Source organism: Eschrichtius robustus, chromosome 3 (genome assembly GCF_028021215.1).
Source record: "Eschrichtius robustus isolate mEscRob2 chromosome 3, mEscRob2.pri, whole genome shotgun sequence".
NCBI classification, from domain to species: Eukaryota; Metazoa; Chordata; class Mammalia; order Artiodactyla; family Eschrichtiidae; genus Eschrichtius; species Eschrichtius robustus.
The window spans coordinates 150272410-150288930 of NC_090826.1; the positions used below are offsets into that span (position 1 = coordinate 150272410).

Here is a 16521-nt window from a genome sequence, read left to right on the forward strand (position 1 = left end):
GGACCGTCAAGATAATCTGGTTTCTCCACAGTTGGTCTTTTTGTATGGATGTGTTCTGGTACATTTGCTAGAAAAGAAACTCATTATATTATGGTTAATTTGTTATACTTAATCAGTAATTATATTATTACCTTAAATAAGCAATGAGCAGTCTCAATTTCTCTAAGGGGAAACCCCCTCCCACTAAATTACTGTTCTCCCAATATGCAGATCATTATACAATTATTATATATGATTGATATAGTTTCTTTCTAAGTCTGCAGCCTTTAGTAGAACAAAAGGCTTCTGCTGTCACTTTTCAAATAAATTAATCTGAGGAAATAACGAAATAAATACTTTTCAGTCTTCTTGCATGGTCCCAAGAATTAGTCAAAATGACCAATATTTTGCTGTCCTTCAGATGTTTTACTTGCCTCCTTGGGGCTCGTCATGACGATCATGCTTGGAGCTCTCCGGTTTGCTCACAGAGCTAGGCTGGAGTCGGAGGATCCTGGGGCTAGAAATGACCTTGGGATCTGCCTAGCTGTTTCCCTTCCCTGTGCTTGAAGTGGCCCAGGGCTGATAACTATGGAAAGTGACGCATCGGATCCTCCTCAGCTGGAACTGCTCTGTCTACTCAGACACCTCAGGAGTCTTTCATTTAAAGGAACTGCAAGATTTGAGCTCATATGCATGAAAAGAGACATCATTTTCATATTACAGTTGGAGAAAAGCAAGAGGTTAAAGAAAACACTGGTCCTGGATAATCCACATATTCTTTAACCAGGCCTCAAATATACAGCTAAAGACAGTAATCATTTACTCATTCCTGAGAACCACTCTAAATCATAGAATAGCTCGAAAGAAATTCAGGATTATTACTTTCAAATATATTCACTGACTCTTCCAATATAGTTTAATGAGTAAATAAGCCTATTTATTTTTATATAAATGGCGTCTCTGAAGAGTTGAAAATATTTTGCACTGTTTATATATGCACATGCATTAGACATTTCCCTGCAATTATCTTCACACTACTTTTCCCCCTGTAAACTTCAGCCAAGAGGGCTCTGGCTGACCACAAATCTTGAATGCGTTAAGAGTCCATATGAAGTTTTACTGTATTCATCTGACTGCTCAATCTTCCTCAACTTCATCCCCTCCTTAAAACTTCGCAGCACCTTGGACTCACCTGCCTGTCTCCCCTTGTCCTTTACCAAGCCAGCTGCCGAGGCGACTGCTGCCCTGGTCTGCCTGCCTCCCTCCAGCCTCTGCCCTTTGCTGCAGCTAACACGGTGTGTGCCCCTCCCTGGCATCCATGGCTGGTCCCCTCCCCACTCTCTTCCAAGCAGAGTGGCTAGGAAGAAAGGACGTCAGCAAAATGGTCCTGCACTAGGAGTTTAAACCTCATTGAGCTAATAACCACAGCCAGGACACAAGGACAGTAGCAAATGACTAACAGGAGACAGCGGGGCACAGACCAGGTCCAGGTGCACCTTTCACTCAATGACAATTAATTCGTGTGCTTGAGATGTTCTATTCTCCCGTAATTGGGTACACTCTGGATTCAAATTTTGAAACTGCTTCACTTACCCTCTGCCCCCTCAGAAGAAAAAATCCAAAGCCAAACAGAAGTATTCTGAATTATCTACCACTTGGGGCCATTAGTGGCCTGTCAGCATCTTTCCAGAAGAGTGAATAATTCAGAATTAGGTAAGTGTGTTTTGATTTTAAACATTTTCCTCAAAAAATATTCAAAACAATTTTACAAAAATATGAATTATCTATGTGATAGAAAAGGCTCCATTTTATTTGAAACAAAACAAACAAGGTAAACCACGGAGTGTAAATCGCTCAGTGGGAAGATGACTGCTGGGACTTGTGTGAAGAGAGGAGAGGCCACAGGAAGTCATCTTTACCCTCTATGACTTGCCTGATAGCACCTGTCTGTGATACGCTATTCCCTGGTTTTTAATTCTGCTTCTTTCTTGGGAAACAGTTAACTGTCAGGTAGAGGAACTGCCATGTTTATACTTCTCTGCAAATCTAGGGAAGAAGCAGCCAAATGTAGATCACCCTGATGAAGCTCAAGTAACAGCTCTCCTTGGGTACTGACTCCTTGCAATGCCACAGAACATATTCAGTCTTCTCCGACCCGGTAATTAGAAACACAGCTGTGGCTTTGTCACCTCCCTGCTGAGGAGCTAAAGTGTGAAGCTAAACCCAGTGCTGGTTCTACAGACTACACTGCAGGACATGGGGAAGGGGACACTCAAATGCCACTGACCCAACATGTTTCAGAAATACTGCCCAGTGGAGGACAGGCCTATCACTAATCAGAATTTCTATGCCTCAGTCAAGAAATGTCTATTACATTTCATTCTTGGTAAAGGAGAAAGAACCCAAAGGGCCCTTGGGACTGGATTCTGGATCACAATGTCACCATGTGCAGCTAGGCAAGACATTTTACTGCTTTGGACCCCAGCTTACTCAACAGGAAAATGATTGGGCTGGGAAGATGATCTCTAAGTTCCCAAAGTTATGAGAGCTCAAGCTTCCAGTCTTGGAGTGAGGTAACGTCAACAAAAGATGAGCAGATCAGGCACTGGTCCCCTGGAAGTTACCTTGAGGTGCAAGGTCAGGGTGAAGCACTATTTGTCTTGGAAGCCAGCAAAAAGGGCTGACCGGGGCCCAGCGCCATTAGTTCGCGGAGTATGTCTGGGCCCAGGCAATGCCCACATGGGAGTAGCAGTACAGGAATCCCAGGACAGAGAGGGTCACACACGGCCAGCCTGCAGGGGGAGGACAGAGATGGAGGATGGTTAGGAATGTCTGGGGCAGGACCTCCCACCGGTCCAAACTGTCCCCTTTGGAGAAGGCAACTCAGGAAACAACGTGGGCCTCCGTTTATGCGTTAAGACACATGCCTCCTAGAAAGTCTGCACTAACTGGAACACCAGCAAGTTGATCCCTATGTCCCCAGTGGGAATGGGTCAGCAAAAAATGAGGGGGTGCACTATCACACATGCAAATTACATTTAGAAATAGGACAAGCTTTTAAAGAATACATATTTAGAAGACTAACGTAGTTAATAATCAAAAAAGATGAAACATCCATGAGACCCATAGTGAATCTCAAAACTGTACATTGACCATTATATTGAATTGAGTGCCATCTGCCAGCACACAGAAGAGAGAGCCTACATTAAACATTCAGTTTCAAAAGTCAAAGGTTTTAGTGGTTCCTTCTACAAGTACTTGTCTTAGAATATCTGATGTTTTATTCTTCTTTTTAAAAAAAGTAACAGCCCTTTCTGCTACTTGTTACTTAATGATCTCCATGTCTTCTACATGTTTCACTTCTTCAAACACTGGGGGCTTGGGGAGCCAGAGGTGCTGTGGAAGGTACCAGATGCCAAAATAGAAAGATTCAGTCCTATGTCAAAGGTGCTCCCACTTCAGCGTGGAAAAGACAAACACGCTCCAGTGGGATTTACGAGCCATGTAATGTGTGCTAGGTAATGATGTGTACAGAGCACATTTAAACTGCGCCATGTGGGATGAGCAAGAGCATGTCAGATGGAAAGGAACCAGGGACAAGCTACCAGAGAGACCGCTTGACGTGTGACCATAATGGGGTCATCCAAGGAACGGGGATCATGTGATGTGACTACTGCACAGGGAGGGGCGGGCAGGGTAGGGACACAAGTAGGAGGAGGGAAGCCACTGAGGGTTATTATAACTCTGGCAGGCTCTCTCCTTGCTATGTCAACCATTAGTTGCTATTATTAATATGACATAGGTTCAATCAATATGGCACAGTGGTTAAGTGTGCAGTTGCTTAAGTGGAATTGGACACAAGTTCAAATCCTGGCCCTGCCACTTGCCAGCTGCGTGACCTTGAGCAACTTAACGAATCTCAAATGTAAAACTAGGAGGGATAGAGCAACTTACTGAATAGTGTCTTTATAAGGTGCCACAGATGGAATTGTGTACTCACTCCTCAATTCATATGTTGAAGCCCTAACCTTCAGTGTGATGGTACTTGGAGGTGGGACCTTTGGGAGGTAAATAGGTTGAGATGAGGTCATGAGGGTGGGGCTTTCACGATGGGATTAGTGCCCTTATAAGAAGAGACACCAGAGACCTGGCTTCCTCTCTCTCTATGCCATATAAGGACACAGTGAGAAGGCATCCATCTGCAAGTCAGGAAGAGAGTCCTCACCAAGAACAGAACCATCAACCAACAAAACTTTGATCTTGGACTTTCCAGCTTCCAGAGAAATAAATGTCTGTTGTTTAAGCTACCCAGTCTATGGTATTTTGTGATGGCAGCCTGAGCTAATATATAACAATTGTGTGAAATGATGTAAAGACCTGCATGGTGCCTGGCCCATGGTGGAGCACTAAAGAAAGGTAGTAATGTAATAGAGGTATTGAGAGGGTACAGAAGTCTTTCTGCACCGAGATTAGAGTGACAACAGGGAGAGCAAGCCCTGGTCTTCCTCCTAACTCCTGTCTTCGACTTGCTTCTGGGACTGGTTTGGCACAGTGTTTTCCCAGGCCCTGAAGGCAAGAGAAGAAAGGGCAGCAGAGGAGGCCCAACAGCCTGGCTCTAGGACCAGCCCTGAAGTTCCACCTTCCGTCTGCTAGTCAGCCAGGCTAAGAGTTTCCTATACCTGCTGGAACAAATTACCACAGACTTAGTGGCTTCAAAGAAGAGAAGTTAATTCTCTCACACTTCTGGAGGCCAGAAGTCTGAAATCAAGGTGTTGGCAGAGCTCCCCTCTCTCTGAAGGCTCTGAGGGAGGATCCTTCCTTGCCTCTTCCAGTTTCTGGTGACCCCAGGCCTTCCTTGGCTTATGGCAGCCTTCTTCCCTGGGTCCTCTTCTCTAATAAGGACACCACCAGTCATTGGATATAGGGTCCACCCTAAATCCAGGATAATTTTTTTCTCAAGATCCTTAACTAATTATACCTGCAAAGACCCTATTTCCAAATGAAGTCACATTCTGAGGTTCTAGGTACATATGAATTTTGTGGGTGCTATTCAGCCCGGTACAGCAAGGTACATTTTCAAGCTTCAAGATAGACCCATCCTGCCTGGAGGCGCCCTCAGATCCCTCACCCCTGTGGCTCAGACACAGATGCCAGGGGACCTTTCAACACCTGGTCCTCAGTAGCCTCAGGGAGCAGGAAGAGGGGAGGGGGCTTCAGGTGCAGGAGGCAAACCCAGAACTTCAGCTGTGTTTAGGGTAAGGTATCAGCACATGTTTGGTAAACACAGAAACCAGAGGCTGGCTGCAGAAGTGGGAGAATGGGGATGTTTCATTTACACAAAGCTGGGCCTGGGGCTTTGCACAGCTGTGCTTGGCCCCAAGGCTGTCAAGGGACATCCCTGTGAAAGCTTCTGCCCAGCACACAGAACTGCAAGGAGCCCTGCCCAGAGGTAAGGCATATACACGTTCAGTCTGGACCACAGCTGGGCCCTGAAAATTCTCCCTAGTGTTACTGCATGCCATGCACAGAGGCAGCTAGACAGCAGTAATCCTGACTCTACTAGGAGACCCTAGCAGGATCTCAGTTTCTCTATCTACACAATGGGGGATCAAAAATAAATAAAAGCATGTGAAATAAAACAAGATCACAGGTTTGGTAGTGCTTTTAAAAAGTATTTCAGAAAGGCAAAGGATTACCTGAGAATTCTCTTATGTACACACAGCTCATTGGTCTTTTTAACGCATGAGTGTTCCTCCAGACACTAACCCCAGTGTGTACCAGATGGCATTCAAGAACCCGTTCTCCTTTCCGGACCTCAGGAGTGAGATATGTGATGACAACAAAAAGACAGATTCCACAAGTCACCCTTCCACAGCATTCAACCAACACTTGACGAGCGTCTGCTATGTGCCTGGCTCTGTTCTTCAACTGCGGCTGCTGCTAGCCAAGCAGATGTGGCCCAAGTGTGACGGGGTGCTTGGGGCAGAGGCCCCTCTTCATCAGGGCTCAGATAAGCACAGGATCATAAAACTGGAAATAAGTGGACTGTCATTCTGGCAACATGACAAGGGTTGCTATGATACATGGTCATCCAGGCTTGTCAACCATTAACAAAAAAGATGGCATCAGAAAGGGTTCTGGGGCTTCCCTGGTGGCGCAGTGGTTGAGAATCTGCCTGCCAGTGCAGGGGACACGGGTTCGAGCCCTGGTCTGGGAAGATCCCACATGCCGCGGAGCAACTAAGCCCGTGCGCCACAACTACTGAGCCTGCGCGTCTGGAGCCTGTGCTCTGCAACAAGAGAGGCCGCGATAGTGAGAGGCCCGTGCACCACGATGAAGAGTGGCCCCCACTTGCCGCAACTAGAGAAAGCCCTTGCACAGAAACGAAGACCCAACACTGCCCAAAATAAATAAATAAATAAATAATAAAAATAAAGGAATTCCTTAAAAAAAAAAAAGCGTATGTCACTTTATAAAAAAAAAAAAAAAAAAAAAAGAAAGGGTTCTGTCCTGCCAAAGGAACACGGATCTCATCCTTCGGCCCTCTCTCCCCCTGGCCTTTCCCCACTAAGTTTTCTTCTTCCATGTTGTCCCTTCTCACCAGGCTTTCCAAATCTATGTGTCCAGAAAACTCCCTTATCCCCACATCCTCCAACCCATGCATGCATACACACACACACATCATTAGTGTGGCTTATAAAGTCTGGTGGGCTGTACTGTACTGGTCAAAGGAAAAGATCCTACTTTAGGGCTGAAGCCCCCTGCACACACTGTACATTTACGGCTAGGCCCCCAGAGTCAATGATATGTGCAGCTTCCTGGTGGGCTTTTGATACCTGGACCTAACAAGATGCAAACAGGTGAACAGTTTGAACAGGTGAACAGCGAGGCAGCATTGAAGATATTAAGAACAGTGTGCTAGCGAGTCAGACAACAGTTGCAAAGGATTGGGGTATACAGTTAATAGGACAGATTATTTAACAGATATAGCGAAATGCATATAAGTAGGATGTTTAGCACAATAAAGTCAATTAAGAGGACCAAGGTAGGTGTATAATATATGGAGTTAATAGGTGGTTGTATCATGATATTGTTAATAGGACATTGGTGCATTGTATAATAACTACAGCTAATGAGAGACAGGCAGGACACAGAGGGGAATGGCTGTAGCTAATAGAAAGTGAGCCATGTAATTTTACTTGAGGTTAATAAGGCTGAGCCACTCTCTGAGCAATTACATCAGTAGGAAAGGACTAGAAAGGCAGAGGTTCAGGACACTGAAGGAAAAGACCATTATCATGCAGGGCCATGAGAAGTCAAAGGATATGTCCAGCTGGTTTGCTGGAAAGTGAAGGGATAATCAGAACAAGAAGCAGGTCTAATGAAAAATATTGTTTAAAAAGTAATGTTGTAAAATGGTGCAGCCACAGTGGAAAAGAGTACGGAGGTTCCTCAAAAAAAATCAAACATAGAATTACCACATATACACCCGAAAGAATTAAAAGCAAGAACTAGAAGAGGTATTTGTACACCCAAGTTCACAGCAGCACTGCTTACAACAGTCCCAAGGTAGAAGCAACAAGCATCCACTGACAGATGGATACACAAAACGTGGTCTACATATATAACAGAATATCAATCAGCCTTAAAAAAGGAAATTCTGACACCTGCTACGACATGGGTGAACTTTGAAGACATCATGCTAAATGAGATAAGCCAGTCACAAAAGGACAAATACTGCAAGATTTTCACTTATATAAGGTACCTAGAGTTGTCAAATTCACAGAGACAGATAATACAATGGTGGTTGCCAGGGGCTGGGAGGAGTGGGGAGTTAATGTTTAATGGGTACAGAGTTTCAGTTTTGCAAGGGGAAAAAGATCTAGACATGGATGGTGGTGATGCTTGCATAGCAATGTGAATGTACTTAACACCACTGAACTGTAGACTTAAAATGGTAAATTTTATGTTATATATATAATTTACCACAATAAAAAAAATTATGCTGAGTGAAAGAAGCCATCAACAAAATAATGCATGCTGTATTATTCTACTTATATAAAATGCAAACTGATTTATAGTAACAAAAAGCATGTCAGTGGTCACCTGGGGCTGGAGCAGAGGGAGAACTAGATTACAAAGGGGCACTAGGAGTCTTTGGGGATGAGGAAGATATTTTGCATCTTGATCATGGTACAGTTTTTCAGGGTATATACAACTGGAAAATACATTAAGTGGATATATTTTATTGTGCGTAAATTATTTCTCAATAAAGTTGTCATAAACATTTTTTTAAAGGTGTTCCTGGAACATTAGCAAATCACAGGCTTGCAGTACTCTACTGCAATGTCCTAGACTATATATGCCCCAAGGTATTCAAACAAAAGATGCAAGAAAATGCAATTCATTTTTTTTTTAACATCTTTATTAGAGTATAATTGCTTTACAATGGTGTTAGTTTCTGCAGTATAACAAAGTGAATCAGCTATACATATACATATATCCCCATATCTCCTCCCTCCTGCTTCTCCCTCCCATCCTCCCTATCCCACCCCTCTAGGTGGCCACAAAGCCCCGAGCTGATCTCCCTGTGCTATGCGGCTGCTTCCCACTAGCTATCTATTTTACATTTGGTAGTGTATATATGTCAATGCTACTCTCTCACTTCGTCCCAGCTTCCCCTTCCCCCTCCCCGTGTCCTCAAGTCCATTCTCTGCATCTGCATCTTTATTCCTGTCCTGCCCCTAGGTTCTTCAGAACCATTTTTCTTTTTTTTTTAGATGCCATATATATGTGTTAGCATACGGTATTTGTTTTTCTCTTTCTGACTTACTTCGCTCTGTATGACAGACTCTAGGTCCATCCACCTCACTACAAGTAACTCAATTTCGTTCCTTTTTATGGCTGAGTAATATTCCATTGTATATATGTGCCACATCTTCTTCATCCATTCATCTGTTGATGGACACTTAGGTTGCTTCCATGTCCTGGCTATTGTAAATAGAGAACATTGTGGTACAGGACTCTTTTTGAATTACGGTTTTCTCAGAGTACATGCCCCGTAGTGGGATGCGATTCATTTTTCTATATGATGCTGCGTCTTCGGTCCCTCACCTCCCTAGGGGCAGGAGGACTTGCCATGTGTGGGACTGAGCACTGGGCTCCTCTCATCACGCTTCCTTCCGCTGGGGCCTCTGAGGAGGACAGCCAGAGGACCTCTCTTACCCATGCCGATGTATTCAGCAGCTGAATCAGCACAAATCCCTATCCTGGGGAAGAAATCAATCCTTCCTAATGGGAGAGGGGTTAACTGAGTTGCTGAATTGTGTGTGAGCTATGAATTACCCCATCAAAGGCTTGCTCTGCTGTCAGGATGTGCAATGCTGCTGAGCCTGTGACCGCCCTCTTGGCTCTAACAAGGCATTTTTCAAGGCCGCATCCCACTGTTAACCATTTTTAGAAGAAAACGGCTGGTGACCAGCATGTGAACAAACTTTGCAGTGAAGCCTTCTTCCCATCCTTCCTTCCAGTCAACCAGAAACACAGTCCCTATCCATATGTGAGTAGTTTACAAAGAATACGCAATCCACTGTACAGTTTACAAAGAATACACAATCTTTGTTTTTTTAGTTTATTTGTTTATTTATTTATCTATCTTTGGCTGCATTGGGTCTTCGTTGCTGTGCACAGGCTTCCTCTAGTTGCGGCGAGCGGGGGCCACTCTTCGTTGCGGTGCGCGGGCTTCTCATTGCGGTGGCTTCTCTTGTTGCGGAGCAGGGGCTCTAGGCACGCGGGCCTCAGTAGTTGTGGCTCACGGGCTCTAGAGCGCAGGCTCAGCAGTTGTGGCACACGGGCTTAGTTGCTCCGCGGCATGTGGGATCTTCCCAGGCCAGGGCTCAAACCCATGTCCCCTGCATTGGCAGGCGGATTCTTAACAACTGCGCCACCGGGGAAGCCCAAGAATACACAATCTTAGTGAATCCTCACAACACCTTGAGATAGAAATTACTAACCTATACTAATATCCTTTCTTGAAGCTATATTGCCTCAAAGGGGCCCAGAGTCCACATCCCAAGGCCAGGGTGTCAGACTGAATCCTACTTGGAGAATAGTCCGAAGGACTTGAGTCTGTCCTTTAGTTTTATCTACAATTATCTATCATTTATCTACCATTAACAATGCCCTAGCTTCCTCCCTCCATCCACTCAGGCAAGATTTCTAGCCAGAGGCTCTGACGCCCTGTTGCCCGTTGTCCCTCCCACTCATCCACTGCTCAGTCGTCCCCTTGCTGAGTCACAGTTCTCCTGAGGGTTGAAGAACATCTTGACCCTCTCAGCTTGGCTCTTGGGTCCCTACAGCTGGACGGAGAGACTCTCACCTTCTGGCCCCATGAAGCAGCAATGTCACCCAGCGACTCACAGCCATTCTAAGAAAGGGAAAAGAGGAGCTTCCCGTCCTAAGAGCCATCAGGCTACAAAGGAAGCAAGTCTCACCTCTCCAGACAAACTCGCCTTGGCTGGAGCCTAGAACACAAATGTGAAGGATGCATCATGATCACCAAGGGCCACCAACCTATCCATCCACATCCCTGGGGATGCAGGTGCATATATAACAGCCCACATCACCATCTGGGTGAAGACGAATGTGAGATTGATGAATTTCAACCTCTACAGAGGGCCTTTGTGAATGGGCAGGCTTGGAGGATACCCAATAGGGAAATGGAATGAAGAGATGATTCTCGGAGATGCTGCAGAAGACAGAGACATAGGATGTGGCGACTGATGGAGCTGGGGGCCAAAGAACACATTCCCTCTCACTGACCCTGAGCACAGCCTCAGACAGTACCCTCAGGGCTGACAGCAGCTGGTGCACATCAGAGAGACCATACCTTACGTTAATAGACTGATGCCCTACCCTACTAGTTAGTAAAAGCCATGGTCCCGGCCTCTCCTCAGGACCTGTCCTCTGATATATATAACACCCAAAGGAGTAACACCTGTCTCTGTAGGGGCCTCTAGGACCTGCTCCAGCACTTAGCCACCATCTCTTTGAGTTGACAGGTCTGTGCCCGTGCCTTACCATTCGTTAGATATTTTGAATACCATCCCCACATCCTACATATATATTGCTCTGCCTTGGTGGCATTTTCTACTCTGAGGCCAGTGAAGGCTGAGTGTTTCTTTGCTTGGAGAACGAGCTCGTGCATCAGACTCTAGTCCCAGAGGGGCTGGCTCAGGATCTGAGAAACACCAGGACACTCTCCGCACCGCCCCACCGGCTTCACTACTGTCATTTTTCATTAATTATTCAGAAGGACTTTATACGCTGTCTTCATTAAAACAGCTTGCTCCTGACAGCACTTTATTTTTAACAATACTCAGATCTGATGCGGGGAAATGATAAAGGGCCTTGGTAGCTTTATTTCAGTCTTATTTTCCCGAGTAGCCCCAGCCCGGAGATATTGTGGAGCCGTTCATCAAATGGTCCTGAGCCTGCAGATCTTCCTTCACAGCTCAATTTAGAGCTTTCATCTTAATAAAGCTATAGGACAGGAGCCTTTTCCTGTCCAAGGGCTCCCTTACTGAAGGATACACAGCAAGAGCACAGGTGCCCAGGTTTCCAAGCCTGTACACTGCTGGGTCTATTTTCAAACCCACGGGCATATGGACAGAAGGTCTAAAGAACAGGGTCTTGCTATTCTAGGGTTAGAATAACCATTTCTTACCTTCATGTCGTTTATAAACCAGGGCCTCAAACCCAGGTTTTGAGGCCTCGGTGTTCTTTCAAAAAAACGCTCACCTGCCTCTTTCACACCCTCTCATGAGAAAGAAGAACTAGGTGGTTCTAATTTGTCCAAAATCGAAGCATGGACTTCTAGGGCACTGGTTCTCAAACACGAGCCCACATCAGAATCACCGGGAGGGCATGTTAGAGTGCAAGGTCCCATCCCCCAGAGTTCCTGATCCAGGATGTCTGGGTGGGCCTAAGATTTGCATTTCTACCACGATCCCCAGTGATGTGGATTCTGCTGGTCCAAGAGTCACCCTTTGGGACCCCTGTTCCAGGGCACTCTGCCCAGGGCTGAGGGAAGAGCTTATACCGGTGGTCCGCGCACTGACTGGGCTCTCTCTCGAGCAGAGGGGATGGACGAGCACTGAGCATCACAGGTCGCCAGGTGCTTTGCTGGGTGCACTCCGCATCCTCACAAACACCTTCCCAGGGAGGTATTATTCGCTCCACTTCACAGAAAAGGATACTAAGGATCAGAGAAGGAGAGTAACTTTCTTGAGGTCTGACAGCCAACTGGTCATCAGGTCACACTTGGAACTCAGGACCGTGTGGCTCCAAGTGTGCTCGGCCGCCTAAGCTCCAAAGCCGTGACTGGCCTCGGAGCACATCGGGGAAAGGCTCACATCAGAGCCCCACCTCCTAGCCTGGTGCCTTTCCTTTAAATCCTCTGCCTCCAAATCTCATTTCATCCCTCTACTCATGGTGCTAAGGCAACCGGAAGTGGGAAGCGTCAGGTTCTTATTTTTCGGCGTCACCGTCACTAACTTGCTTGGTCACCCCGTCTCTGGGGTCCTCAGTTTCCCCATCTTTGTAATAATTGGGAAAAGAAAGCCTGGATGAACCTTTTACACCCCTCGTGGTGGCAGCTGCCTAATTGAGACTGGGGCCACTATGGCACATGTTCCTAGTGCCTGGATGGTCTTTTATTAAAACTGTAAGAGTCACAGTTATTTGATGCTGGCCATGGGCTGAGCCTGCACAGGGCATCCAGCAGGGAGACAGAGAGGAAGGGGTGACTGACGGCCCTCAGAGGGCTTCCTGCCATCCTGAGCAAGAGTCACTTGCTGGGCGCTGTGTGCACATTTTAACAGGCACAAATAGCGTGCCTTTAATAACTCGCGTTGTTCACAGTCAGTTTCACATTCTGAGGACGCCAACCTGTGCTGTAGTTTTCATCCTTCCCCACCTCCCAGCACAAGCCCCGCAGACTGGTGCTTACTGAAGCACTCGCTGCCATAAAGCAAAATTATTTCACATGAAACTGAGGAAGTGGGGAGAACAAACCAGAGCCACTTTTTCTTATCCTGACAGCGTGAGTAGAAGGTGGAGCTGAGAAAACAAGTGTCTTCTCTCTCCAGGGCAGGTGGGGGACCTGCTTCCGAGAAAACTGTCCCTGCCGTTGCTGCCACGCCCCCAACTCCGGCCCCTGGGGCCAGAAGCTGCGCAGTCGGATCATGCTTCCCAGCTGTTTCTCTTCCTTAACGTGTTTTTTTAAAAACAGCCTGATTAGGGCTATTGTTCATCGTTAATTCATGACCACACAACATGACACGGCGGAGACTGCCTAGCAAATGAGCTCGGGGAAGCGGCTTCCCGCAAACAAAGGGATGGGGCGCAGCGTGGGGCAGGCTCCCTGTCACACGGCCCTGACAACCACTCACCCACCTGGGCATTTATGAAGCACCTACTATGCGCCCAGCGTGTAGACAGGCAGCCTTGACACATGTCACACGAGCGGTCTGAGCCTTCATCTGAGGCCTGTGAGAACGTGCCCCCAAAGGCTAAGAGCACGCTCGGGGCCCCCAACTCTCCACCTAACCTTGAGACTTGGCTCTACAGCTCCACCTCCAAACGTGCACGTAACGGAAGGCTTGGGGGAACACAGACGACAGAGACAAATTCTCAAACACCTGGGCCAGCCGGGATGATGGGCTGACGCTAGTAAGTTGACATTGCACTAGGATAAAAATGGCTGAGCTTAACGGTTTTTGTTTGGTTTTTCCAATCCAACTATACACATATGGGATGGCGGCGGCCTGGGAACCATGTCACGGGAGGAGGGGTTGACAGACCTGGCAATGTTTATCTGGAATCACGGAGACTCTGGGGAAGAGAAAAGAAGTACCTGCAAATATAGAACAGTCTACCCTTTGGAAGCGGGATGAGGAGACATGTGCACACCCCAGAGCGGGTGCTGGTTGGGGGAGGGACACTCTGGAGGCAGCGAAACACTCTGGCAGCTGGAGGCCTCCAGCACTGGAACCAGCTCAGGACACTCTGAGCACCCCCGTCCAGGGGAAGGCAGCAGAGGCAGGACAGGCGGCAAGGAGACTCCTCTTCTGGACTGGGGGTGGAATAGGTCTGAGAGTCTGTGAATCGGCTCCTTTCTTCCCAGGTCACTGGGACCAGGGCATCCATGGTAAAATGGTCAATGAATAAACAGACATGGGTACACGAGTACTTGTGAGTACTCAGTCACAAGACTCCCAAATCCCTACTACAGGTAATCAAAAGTAACAGCTGTTGCAAAATCCCTGATCAAGAAACCCTATGTATGTACATCTGGCCTCTATCTTCCCAGCCCATGGGACATGCAGCCAATGCACAGAAGTGCCCACAGTTGAACAGCTGAAGCATCATCTACACTTGTGCGCGTGCCTGGGAGAAGAGGCGCCTGGCAGGTACTGGCTGAGAACACCTAGACTTTAGCAAAGGACGGCGGAGCAGGAAGGCCACTCCAGTCATCCCGCTTCCTGTCACCACTAAAGGAATACACCAGGGAGAGCTGGAAAGGAAGAGAAAGAGAGCGACGCCTAAACCATGCGAACCTCTGAAAAGGTGATGTCAGCAGATCCGTCTGACACGTTCTTTTCCTAAAGCAGTTATTAGACAAATGACTCCAAATTACTTGACTTAAATTTCTCAGCAAAGAACGCAATGATAAAACCAAGCTCCCGGCGGTGGCGGAAGCAGCATCTCTCCCCCGGAGCTCTTGGAGGCGACAGCGGGCTAGGCACTCCAGCCGCCCCTCGGGAAGGAGAAGGAAATGTTCCTGCCTGTCAGAGCCACCTTTGTTCTCACCTCGCCGCTCCCACTTACTGTGTCTGCAAAAGTGTATTTTGCTCATCTCCACGCTGAGGAACGGGACCAGATGGAGCGCAGGAGGTACTGCCGAGCAAAGAGCTTGTCTGTGCACCATCCTCAGGGGCTGCTGCTCTTACCAGGGGCCGTGCCCTCTCTCTCCCTGCTCCCCCTGCCTGGTCAAAGGCGGGCTGGCTGTGCCTGGGGCGCGGTCAGTGGCCAGGATGTAGTTTCTCTCTGAGGGTACTGAGCCCAGAGGTTTGGTCTCATTAGTGCTGACTTTAACCACCTGAGCTGCTGCTCGCCTTCTTCAAAAGGCACTTGCCAGAAGCACGAAACAGCTCTGAGATGAGTTCAGAAAAAATGTGGCTCCAACATTTATAAATGGTATTCGGAAAAGGCATCTTCACTTCCTAGGTGCTGGCGTAAGGAGGGCTGTGGGAAACAGAGGTAAGAAGAGTGTCTAAGCTCAGGGGATGTGCTGCTGGCAGCAGCGCCCACATGTCCCCCTCCAGCCAGCTTGAGGCGGGGGTAGCAGCCTGCTTATCCCACAGTAGCACAGAGCACCTAGGTGGTCCTGGGCACCAGGTGAAGGCAGCACAGGGAACGGCCAACCACAGTCTCAAGGAGCCCGGGGCCCTTCTCTGCTAAAGAAGAATCAGCGCTTCCATGGGATGGGGCAAGGGCTCTTAGGTCACTGTTCCGGGGAGGGAAAAGAAACACAGAAGACTCCATAGGGCCCGCCCATCAAACCCACACACACTGGAGACCCAGGGCTCTGCTGAGGGTGAACAGAGAGGCACAGAGCAGCCCCACATCATAGCTGCTTTTCCTCTGCAGGAGGGTAAGGCTATGGGGCCATGTGCAAGCATGGGGCAAGCATGGCTCTGGACAGTAGCCATGGTCACTGCTGCTGTCACCTCAGGCCACAGGGCACACAGGGGCTAGTGGGAGGGATGTGTGTTCAGCCTGAGAGTAAGAGAAAGCACACACGTGTGAGTGTGGACTCGAGCAAGGCTGACCAATTCCAGGCACCATGTTTTACAAGTGACACAATCACACAGAAACCACTTCAAGGAGGGTCTAGAAGGGCTCCTCAGGGTGGGCATGCTGATAAGTTAAAGTTTAGCCTGGAAAAAGGCCATGAGGCCACGTGGAAAGAGAATTAATTAGACTTGTTCTATGTCACTCCGGAAGACAGAACTGGGGCCAAGAGATGGAAGTTAGAGGCAGATTTTGGCTACCACCAAAAGGAGCCTGTAACATTTACAGCCTCCGCATCCTGGATTCCCATCCCTGTCAGCATTCATATTAAGGATGGCTGCCTCTGATGGGAGATGGGACCAGATGACCCCTTCCAACTCTTAAAGAGATTACAGCCCTGTAAAATTCAAGTCCTCAAATCATCTTCCCCTCCCCCTGCCCCAGGAAAGGTACAGACAGAGACTGAAGTTAGACTAAAAGACCACTGCGGTCAGGAGCAGGGAGAGGAGGGGCATCCTGTCTGGACTGGGAACAGAAAGCAGCGTTCTAGCAAACTGTGGAAATGTCACAAGATACGACAGATTCTTAGCGAGGTGCTTATGAAGATATTTACCTGACATATAAAGTGACTCAGACACTTTTTAAAAAAAATGTATTTATTATTTATTTTTGGCTGTGTTGGGTCTT

At 47.6% G+C, this 16521-nt stretch overlaps 1 protein-coding gene across 7 annotated transcripts in view; it reads right to left on the bottom strand.

Moving 5' to 3' along the window:
- Window positions 1-1276: 1276 nt before the first annotated feature.
- HHAT (hedgehog acyltransferase) overlaps window positions 1277-16521 on the bottom strand; it is a 353787-nt gene continuing 338542 nt past the window's right edge. For all 7 annotated transcript variants that reach the window (XM_068538433.1, XM_068538438.1, XM_068538437.1 and 4 more), the window contains one exon: window positions 1277-2771. In XM_068538433.1, coding sequence (XP_068394534.1) covers window positions 2680-2771 — 92 coding nt within the window. In that variant the 3' untranslated portion in view covers window positions 1277-2679. The remainder of the gene's footprint in view (window positions 2772-16521) is intronic.